Source organism: Podarcis vaucheri (genome assembly GCF_965113315.1).
Source record: "Podarcis vaucheri genome assembly, chromosome: 2".
Lineage (NCBI taxonomy): Eukaryota > Metazoa > Chordata > Lepidosauria > Squamata > Lacertidae > Podarcis > Podarcis vaucheri.
The window spans coordinates 4629180-4646132 of NC_138760.1; the positions used below are offsets into that span (position 1 = coordinate 4629180).

A 16953-nucleotide genomic window follows, 5' to 3' on the forward strand; every position below is an offset into this window, starting at 1 on the left:
AACAAGGCAGGTATCAGGCTCTCTTGCATGTCTGTAGAAAAACTCAGTGGCAGAGTATGTGCTTTGTATGCAAAAGGTCCCAGTGTCAGTCTTGTCATCTCTAGTTAAAAGGACCAAGTAACAAGTGGTAAGGAAGAGTGCTGCTGCCAGTCAGAGCAGAACAAATCAGATTAAATGGATCATACTGGACTAGATGGTGTGAGGTATTTTCCTATACTCCTGTGCAATGAAAATTTTACTTACTACATCATTTTTCTACAGCGCCCTTCCTCAGCAAATCAGCAACAACTATCAACCAGCAGGCTACCCACCTCAAATCCAACTTCTTCTAAGTCCCCAAGGACTTAGAAAGCAGTTTTTTACACAGCTCTATAAGCTGTTGAATTTCCCATAGTTCCCGTATGGTGCGCTGATCTGTATGCAATGATAGGACACCTCAGCAAATTTGTTTCCCCCCTTTGTTTGAGGGCTCTATAGACAGAACTGGACACCTAGTGAGGAAGAACTGCTATGTTTGTGCACATAAGCCCCAAGAGAGCCCTTGGCATTCACATCATACAAAGACTTAAGGAGTGTGAGATGCACCTCTCTCACCTGATTATCATCTCGATCAATGCTGGTGTCATCTCGTTTGAGGATAAACCTCTGCGGAAACTCAGAGCTCTTCTCATCTTTGATGTGGTCAGAGAACCTTTGTTCAGGGCTGTAATAAAGAGCCAAATGAGCTTTCATTAGGAAGGGTGGTGAAAAACTAAGGAGACTGAATGCTGTATCAGCACAGCTGGCAACTTTTCCCTTTTTTTAAGGGAAATTCCCTTATTCCAAATAGGATTCCTCGCAAGAAAAGGGAAACGTTGACAGCTATGGGTATCAGAGGAATGCATTCATCACCCCTATCAACCAGGACAGGAAATGAAAGGACTAAAAAAGGCATACAGTTGCAATCGAAATTATTCAACACCCATTGCAAATTGGGTTCATTATCAAAATTTACAGACTTTCAGCTGTTTGCAATGAGCAAAACAAACAAAAGCAATTGAAATACTTCAAAACAATGCATGCTTCAAGTGGTTTCCCCAAATTCAGCTGAAATTACAACTTATACAGGCTTCTCCAGTCTCACTATTCACAAGAGCACAAATACACCAGGTGTTGTCTCAAGCATACCTGATACAATTAATCAAGGGCTTCATTAGTTGTACCAGGTGTGCTTGAGCTTGAACACATGAAATACCTGGACTGGCTAGGGCTTTGCTGCGTGTTAGAAATATGCCTAAGTTAAGAGAATGGTCCAAAAAGGGAAGAGAAGAGATCATTGCCCTTCACAAACAAGGAGCAGGATACAAAAAAATAGCAAAGGCAAGCCACCAATTCAAATCTCACATCTGCCAGGAACTCAACAGGAAACCTTGAGCAAGCGATTTTTTCACATACTAATCCTAACAGAGGAAATATGGAAATAATAATACTATCCTGACATACACAAATGCTGTAAACATTACTGAGATCATATGGGAAGAGCTCTGAACACCCAAAAGAGATATATAAGTTATAAGTATTAATTTTACTAATTTTATCTCCCTCCCTCCCATCCACTAAGTGGCTTAAACCCATTCTTGCCTTACATTCTCGTGTTACTGGTCTTGTTGATAATGACGGCTTTCCCAGTTTGGTCTACGTTGTGGTCCATGCCAAAATAGGCAGCAACCCGGTGTAGAAGCATTCTGTGGTAGGAGGTCATTTGGGGAAACTTCTTGAATTGATTGCTGACAGCAGCCAAGTTCAAATGGGGATGGAGGGGGGGGGGGAGAGAAGAGAAGAGAAAATAAGACACACTCTTAAATTTAAGCAAGCATTATCTTAAACTAGAGCCTAGGGCAGACCTAGTCTCACTGAAATGAAAGCAAGGGAACATGAAAGCCCACAGACTCTCGGGTTATCTGCAACTGAGCATGACTTGTAATTTTTAAAAAAGAGTACTTCACTGCTGGCACTGCTATGTAAGGGGCACAGTAAAAAAAAGAGAAGACCTAAGGAACCTCTTTATTGGAATACTGTCTTCCGCAACAAAGCCAGGGGCTGAATTCAACATAGTGCGAATTGGGGTGTTCAATTGGACTTTTCCACATTTCAATTAACTTGTTCTGGGTCCTCCCCCAGCCTATAAAGCAGATTTAGGAGGTGCAGGGAGGGACACAGGAGTCGGGGAGGAATGGCCAAGCATGTGGGCGGACCCCACTCTGCACACCCAACAATCTAGTTGAATCCCACCCAAGACACATGTTTTCATTGGAACATTTGATTATTGCAATTCAGAACCTAAGATTCAACCTCTAGGAGACCCCAGAACTGTGCAAGTTCACTGTGACCCGAGTATAACAATAAGAATTTAACAGATCACAAACTGTTTTTTTCACAGACTGCTAACAGGCACTCCTAAATCTTTTTCTGGACAATCTTGAACATCTGCAACAGGAGTGGGCAGACCTCAGACTTGTGGGATCTATTTTGTTTTATACTAGAACCCTGGGATCTACCAACCACAGCCAAATGCAAAGCAATGACTAGGTCAAGCAGACATATGCTAAGAGTTTAGAAACAGAATGCCTCTGAACATAGGCTCAGTCCAGGAGTTTGTAATCAGTTCCCTAATCCAGCTGACAAGAGCTTTTGCACAAAAATCCACACCAAAAATCAGTCCATCCTCCTATGGTGACAAATGCTGTAATGCAAGGGTTAGTAAACTTTTTCAGCAGGGGGCTGGTGACTGTCCCTCAAACCTTGGGGGGGGGACTATATTTTGAAGGGGGGAAAATTAACGAATTCCTTTGCCCCACAAATAACCCAGATATGCATTTTAAATAAAAGGGCACATTCTACTCATGTAAAAACACGCTGATTCCCGGACCATCCGCAGGCAGGATTTAGAAGGCAACTGGGCCGGATCCGGCCCCTGGGCCTTAGTTTGCCTACCCATGCTGTAATGCATTGAACCAAAGGAAGATAGAGGAGGGTGGGATGTCGTCGTCCCCATCTGTAAACTGAAATTCACGGCAAGAAATTTTTCCGTTTTTACCAGGTGTATGGGGATGACATTCCTGATAGGGATATACCAGAGCAGAATCCCAAAGTTTGACAGGGCTTCCTCTACCTCCAGATCCCTGTGGAATTACTCTCTGCAGCACCTTGCAACCAAAGGCTGCATCAGAAGAATTTTGTAACACTTAATGAAAGTATGGAGAGAGACCCATATAGCAGCCCTACAAACATTTGCTATTGAAAAACCTCCCTTACACGCCACTGAGACTGCTGCCCCAAGCAAGAAATGAGCAATAATCCCTAAAGGGGGGTATTTGCCAATTGCTTGATAAACATGAAAAATGGTCCGATGGAGAGTTGGAGACTTTGCTACCCTACAATGTACCATCAAAGGAAACCCTCTAGACTTGTGGAATGGAGCCGACTGATCTAAATAAAGCTTCGGGGCCTTATGCACACCCAATGAATGCCAAATACGCTCCTCTGGGCAAGAGGGATTAGGACAGAAGGAAGGCAAAACCATTTCCTATGATATATGAAAAAGAGAATTCATTTTAGGGATAAATCCCGGGTCAGGTTTGAGAACTACCTTATCCAGATGAAAGAAACAAAGTTGGGGGTCAGAGGAAAGAGCACCCAACTTGGAAATCCATCTCAGCGAAGTAGTGGAAACAAAGAAAACTGTCTTAAAGGTAAGCAACCTTAAGTTAGAAGAATCCATAGGCTCAAATGGGCCAATTAACCCTGTTAGGACCCAATTAAGATCCCATGTAGGAAATCTATGAACTATCCTGGGAGCCAACAGTGTAACCCCCTTTCATGAAAGGTTTAGCCAAAATGTGAGCAGATAGAGGACAGCCCCCTAAATTGGACAGAATGCTGCTAAGAGCAGAAAACTCCTTCTTAAGGCACTAAGTCCTTTATGCAGATCTGACTGTAAGAAACCAAGGAAGTCTGAAACCTCCATTGACAGAGGATTAACTCCCATATCTGGACCCTACAAAAGAAAAACTGTCCACATAGTAGAATACACCCTATTAGTGGAGTGGCACCCAAAACTAGAAAAGTAAGCAGGACATTGCCAGAAAAAGCCAGGTCCAGCAGCCGGAGCGGAACAGCTTCCAATCTGTCAAACCTAACAGCTCTGGTCAAATACGAAATAATGGGCCTTGTTTCAGAAGGTCCCTCTGTAGAGTGAGACACCATGGGTTCTGGACCACCCCTGTTTACCAGGACCAGAAACCAGGGCCTCCTCTTGAATACGCAACCACCAATATGACCTACACTTTCAGAAGAGGAATCAACATTACAAACTTTCATTCAGAAAAAAAACTACTGCAAAATGATTCCTTCACCTTAAAATTTATTTTGGTTTTCCTAGCAATGTTAAGTTATAGGATATTCAAGGCCTTTGGGTCACCTAGGCTCCAAAGTTCAAGAGCATTACAGATGTTCGACTCCTGCACATGATATGCAATTGGAACCCCATAACATAAAGGCACTGGAAACTGCCGAATTGGTTTAGAGCACCGGTGGCCATCTTTTCCAATAATTGTCTACTTAGACAAGCAGCGACTCTCCAAAGTTTCAGGCAGGCAGAGGTCTACCTCAGTATCCCTTCCCTTTCCAAGATCCTTTTTCGTGGAGATGCTTCGGACTGAACCTGAGATCTTCTGCTCTTCCAGTGAGCTATAGGCCCCAGTCCTATGAGTAACCTGATGCTCATGCACTGAATAATATCTAAATGTATGGGTTCAACATATATTTGCCTATATTTCTGATCCAAGGCTTCAAATGTTTCTGCAAATATGAAGCGGGTGTTATTAAGCATGATGCTGATCTCCCACTGTGTATATCAGCATAGAAATAAGCGGCAGATTAGGGGAGCCTTGTCCACTTCTGGGCGCCACAATTTAAGATGGATGTTGAAAAGCTGGAACATGTACAGAGGAGGGCAACCAAGATGATCAAGAGTCTGGAAACCAAGCCTTATGAGAAGCACTTGAAGGAGCTGGGTATGTTTTGCCTGGAAAAGAGGAGACTCAGGGGAGATAGGATGGCCATCTTCAAATATCATAAGGGCTGCCATATGGAAGATGGAGCAAGTTTCTTTTCCCCTGCTCTGCAGAGTATGGCACAAACCAATGGATTCAAGTTACAAGAAAGGAGATTCCAACTAAACATCAGGAAGAACTTTCTGTCAGTAAGAGCTGTTTGACAGTGTAACGGTCTCTGCCGGGAGGTGATGGACTTTCCTTCCTTGGAGGTTTTTAAGCAGAGGTTGGATGGCCATCTGTCATGCTTAGCTAAGATTCCTGTATTGCAGGGGGTTGGAGTAGATGGCCCTTGGGTTCCCTTCCAACTCTACAACTCTATGCAACCCTACACCAGCAATCTTGCATATCTTCCTCACTGAACATGAGCAAGCTTGTTATGGGTAGAGAAGCATGACTCAGAGATGTCTCTATTTGTGACTGAAGCTCATGTTCATCTGGAAAAAGCTCACTGGCAAAAAATGTGCTTTTGGTAGACATGGAGAGAGTTTCAAACCCTGGAATTCCCATTTAGAGAATACTAGAGAAGGACTTCTAACTGAAGGCAGAACAAGATGATACAGATAACACCTGAGTCCTGGTTCAGGCATTCATAGAATGCATGAAGACATATTGTCAGGGGTTCAGGAGCAGAGGCGAGGGCAAGGGAGGAAACAGAGAGCGAGGGGGAGGAGGCAGACGAAAGGATGAGTGATGACGACGACCCGAGATCTCCGAGCCTTTCCAGTGAATCAGAAGATTCACAAAAAGGAGCACCAGTGGCCAGGGCAAGGGGGGAGACTAGGGGGACACCCCAGGAAGAAAGAGCCAGAGGGGACTCAGAGGGGAGCAGTTGGAGATCGGGACCAACGTCACCGCCAGAGAGTAGGAAAGAGGAAGAGCGCCAGGGAGCAAGCGCTGGCAGCTCGCAACAGGAGGGAGGGCACGAGTCAGGAGTGGCCACACCTTCATCGGGGAGCGAAGTGACGGTTAGACGGAAAGTGGAAGGTTGGGCGCGCGCGCCAAGTTCAAATGCACAGGAAGGTGGCGCAGTAGGCAGCCCGGAAAGGGAGCCAGGTCCTAAAGCCCGGCGCAAGGAGACAGAAGGGTCCGGGGGGTCAGCGTCAGAAGAATCCCGGAAGGAAGAGACCCAGGGGGGCAGAGGGACCCAGAGGAGAACTGTCAGGCGGAAAAGGTGGAGCAGGGCTAGGATATTAAGTTGGTGCGCAAGGGGCGGAGACTCAGACGGAGCTTCGCCGATCTAAGCATAAGACGTAGGGTTGCACGCAGCAGCTCGAGAATGGAGACTGTAACTCAATAAAGACTTTTATTTAACGACCGCTGGCTAGCGTGATCCTCTGTGAGCTCGGATCTGGAAGTAACCCTGACAGTAAGCTCCGTCTCATTAAATTGTGGGCATCCACGGCCTCGCGGAGAGGAGAGAAAGCGGGTGCCTACAAGAGAGCTCACGAACGGCAGACAACATGACGGCCGAACAGCAAATAACGGAACTCAGAGAAGCAGTTTCACGACTGACTGCCGAGGCGCTGGCGTCCAGGAAGAGAGAGGAGGAAGCAGCTGCCGCCTACAGGGATCTCCAGGTCAGGTTGGACGTGCTTACGAAGCAAGGGCAACAGACACCCAAATCAGAGGGGATTGGGTTGGGGAGACGCACAGGCGGTCTAGTCTCGCACTTCGATGGGAATTTGCAACAGTACCCCAACTTTAGAGCAGACGTAATGTGTGCACTGCAACTACTGCACAAAGACTTTAGAGATGAACAAGAGAAAGTGGGGTTCATCATGTCCCATTTGCATGGAGACGCAAAAGCATGGCTGCGCAATTTGTGGAGAGATAAGGATCCTGCGCTCCAAAATGCAGACGCCTTTATTAAAGCGATGGATGGCTGTTTTTTATCAAGCATTGACGTGGATCTTGCCCGAAAGGAGGTGCATGGACTAAGGCAAGGGAGGGCCAGCGTAAGGCAGTATCATGCCCGCTTTTTCGCTTTGGTCAGTGCCCTGGAATGGGACAGAGATTCGGCTCCTGTCAGAGACCTTTTTTGGGAGGGCTTGCACAACTCGGTTAAAGATGAGATTGCGAGGGGGGAGAGACCCCGGACCACGCAGGAGATCGTTCAGAGGGCGCTGGCGGTGGGGGTGCGGCTGGAAGAACGTCCGTGGAGCAGGGACGAAGGGCGCAGCGGGCGCGAACCAGCCAGGGGCTCCTCCTTCCTTCCCAGAGAAGCAGCGCGTACGCAATCCACGCCTCCAACAGGAGGAGGGGTGGAACCGATGGAGGTTGGGAGTGCAAGGGCTCAGTCAGCAGCCAGAGCCCTAGCACCGGGAGCAGTGAAAGCGAAGCCTCCTAGAGGGACCAGGAAGTGTTATATCTGCGAGGATCCAGGGCATATGGCGAAAGAGTGTCCCCGGAGGCTCCACAAGCACACTGCAGCCTCAGCAATGGTGACTGCAGCAACGCAGCACGGAGAACCACAGCAGGGAAACGACGATGTCTGGCTGGAGGAAGAGGCACTGGGGCCCAGCCAGACGTGTCAGTGAAGCAGTCCCCAGAGATTTTACCGCCCATGGACCCCCTCCCGCCCAAGCCAGTAGTGAGGCTCACCGCATCGCTCCAGCTACCCAATGGAATCACCATGGACGTGCCAATCACCGTCGACTCGGGAAGCAATGCAGACTTCATAGGGCAGGACTTTGTCGACCGGCACGCTATACAGTTGCTGCCTGCCACGCTGCCCCTGCAGGTTGTCACGGTGGATGGCAGGGAGCTGTTAGGGGGGCAAGTGGTGAAGCAGACGCCACCTATGGTGCTGCGGCTTGGAAATCACAGGGAAATCATCAGCTTCAACGTCACTCAACTCTCGGACACGCCTATTGTATTGGGCATGAGTTGGCTGGACAAGCACAGCCCGACGCTGGCTTGGTACCAGAGGCAGCTGACCTTCGGCTCTTCCTTTTGTGCTGAACACTGCATCATGCCCCAGCAGGAAGGGGAGCAAGAGGAGTCACAGATGCTGCTAGGCACGCTGCAAGCGATTCCCCACAAGTACGCAGAATTTTTGGAGGTTTTCTGCGAGAAGGAGGCAGACAAGCTACCCCCCCACAGACCATATGACTGCAAAATTGACCTGCTGCCGGGGGCGGCGCTGCCCAAAGGGAAGCTGTATTCCATGTCTGAAGACGAACTGCAGGAACTCAAAGAGTTCATAGATCATAATTTGAAGCGCGGTTTCATCCGAGAGTCCCAGGCAGCGGGGGGCAGTCCTGTATTCTTTGTGAAGAAGCGAGACACGCCCCAAAAAAGACTCGTAGTGGACTACCGCATTTTGAACAGTGTGACCAAGCCATCGGACTTCCCCATGCCCCGAATCGACAACCTCCTCGCAAAAGTACGCAAGGGCAGCGTGTTCACCAAGTTAGATCTGCGAGGGGCGTACAACCTCATTCGCATGCGGGAAGGAGATGAGTGGAAGACAGCCATGTTCACGCCCCTGGGCACCTACGAATATAGAGTTATGCCTTTTGGATTGCAAAATGGCTCCCACGTTTTTCAAGCTTTCATGCATCACGTGTTGGCGGGGCTCCTCTACAAGACGTGCGTCTGCTTCTTGGATGACATCCTGATCTTTTCGGAATCGCAGCAGGAGCATGACAGACACGTCAGGGAAGTGCTGAGCAGGCTCCAGCAACATAGGCTTTACGCCAAGCTGGAGAAGTGCCAATTCGACGTGACGGAGGTGGATTTCCTGGGCTACAAGTTGTCTGACAAGGGGCTCGCCATGGACAGCGCCAAGGTTCGAGCGGTGTTGGATTGGAAAAGCCCACGCAACCGGAAGGAGGTCCAGCGGTTTGTCGGCTTCGCGAACTTCTATCGCAAGTTCATCAAAGACTTCGCTATGCAAACAGCGGCCATCACGGACACGCTCAGTTCCAAGAAAAAGAAGTTCATCTGGACAGCACAGGCGGAGCAGTCCTTTCAGGCACTCAAACGTCTCTTCGCGTCGGAAGAGCAGCTGCTGCATGTCGACCCCAGCAGGCCGATGAGGGTCGAGACAGACGCCTCGGACAGAGCCGTGGGAGCAGTCCTGCTGCAGAGAGACCCGCAGGGGGTTTGGCGGCCGGGGGCGTTTTACTCCAGGAAGCTCAGCAAGTCCGAACAGAACTACACCATCTGGGACAGGGAGTTGCTGGCCATTCATGCAGCGTTCAAAGCGTGGAGGCACTTCCTGATCGGCGCCAAGCACACGGTGCAGGTCTGCACGGACCACAAGAATCTGGAGCACTGGCGCACGGCACAGTTCCTGAACCAGAGGCAGATACGTTGGGCTGAGTTCTTTGCGAACTTTGACTTCCGGATAGAGTATGTCCCGGGGGACACCAACATCATGGCGGACGCGCTCTCCCGTAGGCCACAGTATCTGGAGGACGCCACGCCAGCGGCCGCCATGCACATCTTCGCACCAACAGTGTGGGCGTGCGCTGCGGCGACAGTGGACCTGGAGGCGGTGCGACGAGCGTTGCAGAATGACTCCTTCGCGCAAGCAAAGATGGCAGAGATGCAAAGGGGCACGGCAGCGACCGACGGGTTCCAGCTGAGAGATGGATTGCTCATCCGCAAAGGGGCCATCTACGTGCCGGGAGACGAACTTCGCGCCAAGGTACTGCATCAGCTGCACGACGCGCCCACTGCCGGGCACTTTGGCAAGGAGAAGACGGTGGAATTAGTCACCAGGGATTTCTGGTGGCCCGGAATGAGAGGGGAGGTCGCGGACTATGTGGCGAGGTGCGACACCTGTCAGAGGACCAAACCAGTGCACAGACCGCCGGCCGGACTGTTAGAACCGCTGCAAACTCCGGTCGAGCCATGGGAGAGAGTCGCCCTGGACTTCGTCACGGATCTGCCCAGCTCGAGGGGCAAGACGGCAGTGCTGGTGGTGGTGGACTTGTTCTCCAAGATGGCACATTTCATCCCGTGTGCGAAGGTGGCCACGGCGGAACAAACCGCCAAACTGTTCATAGACCACGTGTTCAAGGTTCACGGTCTGCCACGGTCTATTCTGTCCGACCGCGGGCGGCAGTTCATCTCGAATTTCTGGCAGAAGCTGATGGGTTTCCTAAACGTCAAGATCAACCTGGCGTCAGCGAGACACCCGCAGACCAACGGGCAAGCGGAGCGGGTCAATGCCATCATGCAGCAGTACCTGAGATGCTATGCGAATCAACAGCCTGCGACGTGGGTGGATTACCTGCCGCTCGCCGAGTTCGCCTACAACAACACGAAGCACGTGTCCACGGGGGTCACGCCGTTCTTCGCCAACAACGGGAGGCACCCCAGAACCTTCCCGGGACTGGAAAGACTGGTGGAGGGGGAGCCGCAGACAGCGGATGCGTTCGCGTCGGAGTTGCAGGAGGTCCACGATCAGCTGCGGCGGCACCTGGAGCTGGCCAAACACGCATACAAGGTGCAGGCAGACAAACACAGAAGAGTTGGCGAAGAGATCCATGTGGGAGACTGGGTCTGGTTAGCAGCCCACGCAGTGCCGGCCAGGTCGTTGGCCAAGAAGAAACTAGGGCATAAGCAACTGGGGCCCTACCAAGTCGAAGAGCAGGTCAACCCGGTGGCCTTCAGGCTGGCGCTTCCGGAGGGTTCCAGAATGCATCCGGTGTTCCACAGATCGGTGCTCACTCCCTACAAGGCACCGCACAGGTTTCAGGAACCCGGAACGGCGCCGAGTCCGCTCCGAGAGGGAACCAGGCAACGGGGAGTGGCACAGGAGGTGCGCCTCAACGAAGTCACGGAGATTTTGGACTCCAGATGGGGGGAAGAGGGGGTAGAATACCTTCTCGCTAAGGAGGGCACCCCGGCCAGTGCCAACAGCTGGGTGCCGGGCTACGCTTTAGATGAACCTCTGCTCAAGGAAGAGTTTCATGCCCTTTTCCCCCATAGGCCAATGCCAGCGGACTTTTTCGACGACTGGCTTTTCACGCCCACGCTTTCAGCCAGCACGTTCCGGGGGTTCGACTCGGATGAGGAACCGACACGAGACGCCCGTTCCCCGGAGGGGTCGCCCTCGGGATCTGCTTCAGAACCCTCGTATTGGTGGGATGATCGACCAGAGGAGCAGTGGCGCAGACAGTGGCTGGAGGGTCCAGGACGAGCAACGCCTCCAGAAGGAAGCGAGGGAGAGACGGACATGGACGTTTTCGGGGACGACCAGGGTCTCGAGCACGGCGGCACAGAGATGGAAGCAGAGGTGACCGTCGTCGACGAGAGCAGGGAGGAAGAACCGGAAGACTTCGGATGGAGGCCCGCCACGGGAAGCGAACTGTACCCGACATTCGTCCCCTTGACACTGCAGCACCCAGTTCCCGCACCGGAAGGAGGGGAGGGGTGAAGAGGGGGCTTCGAGGGGGGGATGGATGTCAGGGGTTCAGGAGCAGAGGCGAGGGCAAGGGAGGAAACAGAGAGCGAGGGGGAGGAGGCAGACGAAAGGATGAGTGATGACGACGACCCGAGATCTCCGAGCCTTTCCAGTGAATCAGAAGATTCACAAAAAGGAGCACCAGTGGCCAGGGCAAGGGGGGAGACTAGGGGGACACCCCAGGAAGAAAGAGCCAGAGGGGACTCAGAGGGGAGCAGTTGGAGATCGGGACCAACGTCACCGCCAGAGAGTAGGAAAGAGGAAGAGCGCCAGGGAGCAAGCGCTGGCAGCTCGCAACAGGAGGGAGGGCACGAGTCAGGAGTGGCCACACCTTCATCGGGGAGCGAAGTGACGGTTAGACGGAAAGTGGAAGGTTGGGCGCGCGCGCCAAGTTCAAATGCACAGGAAGGTGGCGCAGTAGGCAGCCCGGAAAGGGAGCCAGGTCCTAAAGCCCGGCGCAAGGAGACAGAAGGGTCCGGGGGGTCAGCGTCAGAAGAATCCCGGAAGGAAGAGACCCAGGGGGGCAGAGGGACCCAGAGGAGAACTGTCAGGCGGAAAAGGTGGAGCAGGGCTAGGATATTAAGTTGGTGCGCAAGGGGCGGAGACTCAGACGGAGCTTCGCCGATCTAAGCATAAGACGTAGGGTTGCACGCAGCAGCTCGAGAATGGAGACTGTAACTCAATAAAGACTTTTATTTAACGACCGCTGGCTAGCGTGATCCTCTGTGAGCTCGGATCTGGAAGTAACCCTGACACATATGCATCCATGTACTGGCCTCACCCCCAATGTTCCAACCCACTCAACGCCTGAATGTGCTTACAAGCCCCATTCATACCCTCCCACTCACTGAAGAAAAGTGAAGAATAGAACAGGTTGAGCACATGCACCCGCAACACACTTTATCATCATCATCATCATCATCATCATGTCTATGGTTGTTAAAGTTGCAGCCCAGCACTTCCTCCTTCTCTCATCTCCAGAAATGTTCTGTGAATTTCAATGCATGACATTATGAGACACATCTCACAAGTGAGAGGGAGCAAGGAAACTCCATGTGATATCACCATTCATGCAAACTTAATAACAGTAACTGGGAAAGAGGTGAAGAAAAGGAAACAGAGGGTAGCTGCACATTCTTCATATTGTACAGTTCTAATCCAATACCCCAGAGCAGGGGTGACTAACCTGTGGCACATTAGCTGATGTGGGGCTACAATTCCCACCACCCATGACCACCGTCCACAATGACTGAGGTGCTGTAGTTTAGCAACATCTCAAGGATCACAGATTAGCCACTCCAGCCTTAGAGCAGAGATAGCCAACAAGGTATGCTTCAGAAATTGTTGCAATACGATTCCCATCAGCCTCAGACAGTATAGGATGGGAGGGATGATAGGATTTCAGTCAGGGAGGGTGTGAGTTGTAGTCCACAATGTCTGGAGGGCACCACATTGATTACCCCTGCTCTGGGGGTAGTCACAGTCATTTAAGGAAGAATGCACAGGGCTAGACAGACTCTATATAAAGGCAGCCTTCATGTGTCAGATAAATACTGTATACATTTCTAAGCATTGTTTGAAATCAGCAGCTTAATTAGTGAACATTCTCAAACAAATCAGTCTTTAAGTCACTCTGTCTTACAGACCAGTACATTACTTACTTGTTATCGTTAATAAATTCCAGAATCTCCTGTTCCAATTTTAGCAGCATCATTCTGTCCCTTGGAGGATGGGAGAGAGAGCAGGGAGAAAAGGAGAGGAAAAATCATTCAGAGCACAAATGGCTATACAATTGTCTCTGAAAAATCTGAAGATTAATATCCTCCTCCACTCCAATATTAATCAAAAAGTTCAATGTAATTCAGCACTGAAGATATCACTACCCAACCTGCATTGGCAGATGCAGAACAGATGTAGCAAGTTAAAAGTAGACCAATCCTGTTCAGGTGGATTCACTTTGGTGCAGTGATTACACTTCTAGAAGCACAATATCCCATGGGCTCTCATTGTGCTTGTATTATTGAACAGAAACAGTACATCAGAACATAGGCAATGACTGGCATTCCGTTTTGACATTGTTTATTAGTGAGATGGCAGGAGGCACTTTACAGAGAAGTATTTGGAAGCTATTTATAGGTGGTTTTTAGAGCTGTTAAGATTCCTTCCTGACTAACTCATTCCACATTTTTTCTCTTTCTTTTCTTATGCACAGTATATAAATGCATCTGTTTTGTTAGTCTGCAATGCTAGAATTATTCCAATCTTGTAGGATACTCCAAGGGGTCCAGTGAATATTGCATAGTTATTGAAGCAAAGTGGATATTGGATGGGAGACCACTACAGTCTCCATATAACAACAGGGATAAGTATTAAATATTTGTTTAAACATAATTCCACAGGGGTTTGAGCCAGTGTGGTGTAATGGTTAAGAGTGTTGGACTAGCACTGGGAGAGCAGGATTCACATCCCAACTTAGCCATGAAGCTCACTGGGTGTTCCTGGGCCAGTCTCCATCTCTTCGCCTAACCTACTTCACAAGGTTGTTGTGAGGATGAAATGCGGAGGAGAACAACGGACACCACTTTCAGATCCTCAGCAGATAAAGATGATATATAAATGTAATAAATAAGTAGTAATAGGAAGAAGAAGAATACGACGGCGACTAGACCAGGGATGAGGAACCCGTGGTCTTCTAGTTGGACTCCAACATACCTCAGCCCTAGCAATAGTATAGCCAATAGTCAGGCGTGATGGGAGTTGAAGTTCAGAAATGTGGGGGGACTCAGGTTCCCCATCTCCAGCCCAGAGAGCCCACTGGATACTTTCTCACTCTCTGAGCTTGGACCCTCTTTAATCTCTTACTCATGGCGAGAACCAGTGGTCAGGCAGGTCAGAGCACTGAGAGAAAATTAATTTTAAAGGAAACCCCAGAGAAGGTATCCTAATGAGGTGCTGCCTAAGAATGTCACATGCTGAGACAGGGTCTGGACCCCCAAACCACTGAACAGTCCGTTCATTCCAAGGCCTCACCATGGCCTCTTTATGCTCAAGATGCTGGAAAGTAAGATACTAACATCCCATCACATGCACCTTTGTGGCTAGCAAGGCTGGACAGAGTGCATTCTAGAGGATTCTCAATTAGTGCTCTTAAACTTCCCACATCTCATGAGTTAAAGAGCCCATTGATAGGTGCTTGCCTACCTCCACTATGCAGCTGCTGCCACCACCACCACCACCACCATAGATTCCAACAGTTGCTGATACTTTCTGTTCCCTCTCCCATCCTTTCTCCTTAACCATGCAAGCTTGCAGGAACACCTCCTTATTCCCACTTGCAAATCTGCCACATAACCACAGAGGAACCTACCTTGGGTTTTTCTTCAGTGTACTCACTAAAAATTCATGCAAATCTATTCCAGTGGAGTCTGTGTATTCCTGGCTGGAATCTATAACAAAGAAAACAGCAACATACTCAAGAAATGCCATGCTCACAGGGAGAATATCCATGGAGTCAAAACAAGCCAGAATATAAAAGGGGTTCTGACAGTGTTGGAAGGACCAAGTTAACGGCCGCCTCTGCCATCACCACAGCCATGGCTTCCTTTGGAGTCAATGGTGGAAAGACCATTTGTAGGACATAACTCTAGCACTTTGAAAGAGCAACAGGCCATATTTGAGGGCAAAGTTACTACCCCAGAACCTTCAAATATATTGATTTCTTACCCACCCTTTAGCTGCTTGTTCTACTGCCTGAACAATCATATGCTAAATTATTGTACCTGACAAGATTACTGGCTTTGCACAAATCTCGGAAGGAGAACTTCTTAAATTTACAACAAGCACTGCTTTGTGGAACAGAATGTGGACCAGAAAGGAAAAAGTAATTAATTAAAGACTTGTCTGAGCAGTTAAGGTGTGTAATGACTGTTTTCTCAAGATTTTCATTAGTAGTCAACCTGTGCCCATGTCAGCAAAAAAATTCAGAGTGCTAAGGAGACCAAGGACATTTGATCTTTGCAAATTCTAATATGAATTGATGTGGACTGAGTCAACCATTGCCTGTAACGCATGTACCTTGGGTTAAGAACTGAACTCGTTCCAGAGGTCCATTCTTAACCTGAAACTGTTCTTAACCTGAGGCACCACTTTAGCTAATGGGGCCTCCCGCTGCTGCCACACCGCTGCAACTCTATTTCTGTTCTCATCCTGAAGCAAAGTTCTTAACCCGAGGTACTATTTCTGGGTTAGCAGAGTCTGTAACCGAAGCATCTGTAACCTGAAACATCTGTTACCTGAGGTACCACTGTATAAAGATGCGTACTTTCAAAGATATGTTTAAAATAATTGTTGAAATATATACTTAAATGCAATTTTCTGCAGATTTTTTTTATTGTAGCTTAACATGAAAACGGAATGGAATGGAATAAACTTACAGGTGGACACATGCAAATGTGAATCAGTGGGGATGGGAAAACCTTGGCTCTCCAGGTGTTCCTAGACTTCTGCTATCATCCATCCCTCTCTATTTGCCCTGCAGGCTGAGGCTGATAGGAATGGGAATCCAAGAACAGCTGGAGTGCCACAGGTTCCTCATCTTTGTGATATAGACTGGAAATCCATTCCTGAAAAGTTGTGGCAGATGCCCTTATTAGACAGACAGACAGACAGACAGACAGACAGACAGACAGACAGAGGTTGACATATAATATTGTAATACTCCTTTCCCCTTGTCATGTGGTCAGCTTGAATGCACAAACTGAAAAGAAAGTCCAAGACCTCTGGTAAATAGGGAAACAGAAACTACTGCCCATCTTTGCCCACAGAAACCAAGTTCATTCCAGAACTGAGGCTGCCTTACCTCTAGATAGCATTTTCTTGGGTGCCTTCTCCTTATTTTTCTCTTTTTCTTCTTTTTCAGGGACATCTTTTGCAGACTTGTCATCTTCCTTGTCAGAGGGGCAGCTGACGTGCAACTGTATGATATCCTAGCAACAGGAGAAAATCCACACTTTGAAGGCCTCGGAGCTGATGTTTTGCAACCAACAAAAGGTGGAAATATGGTATGATGACCAATTTGATTCCAATAAGAAATTTTACTTCTGGGTAGAATGGCTAAGAATATAAGAGCAGCTTGCTGGATGAGGCCAGTGGCCCATCTAGTCCATCATCCTGTTCTCACAGTGGCTGAATAGTTGCCTGTGGGAAATCAGCAAGCAGGATCTGGGTACAAGAGCACCCTCCCTTCTTGTCACCCTGGGTGATTTCTGCCTCCCTGTGCAACATGGGGCCACATGCTTGCTCGTGTGATTTATGTGGAGTTATTATTTTTATGCTATGAACCTGTTCTTAAGTTAAAAGGTTGATTGCAGTGGATAAAATGTCCTTTTAGTCCATCTGCGTCCCCTCTCCTCTCCAAACATGACATTACCCCCCCCCCCA

The 16953-nt window shown here is 49.1% G+C and overlaps 1 protein-coding gene across 8 annotated transcripts in view; it reads right to left on the reverse strand.

The window, feature by feature from the left end:
* R3HDM2 (R3H domain containing 2) overlaps positions 1-16953 on the reverse strand; it is a 155282-nt gene that overhangs the window by 42109 nt on the left and 96220 nt on the right. For all 8 annotated transcript variants that reach the window (XM_082208107.1, XM_082208100.1, XM_082208101.1 and 5 more), the window contains exons 5-9: positions 16373-16499; positions 14882-14960; positions 13176-13235; positions 1626-1766; positions 595-703 (exon numbers count right to left, since the gene is read on the reverse strand). In XM_082208107.1, coding sequence (XP_082064233.1) covers positions 595-703; positions 1626-1766; positions 13176-13235; positions 14882-14960; positions 16373-16499 — 516 coding nt within the window. The remainder of the gene's footprint in view (positions 1-594; positions 704-1625; positions 1767-13175; positions 13236-14881; positions 14961-16372; positions 16500-16953) is intronic.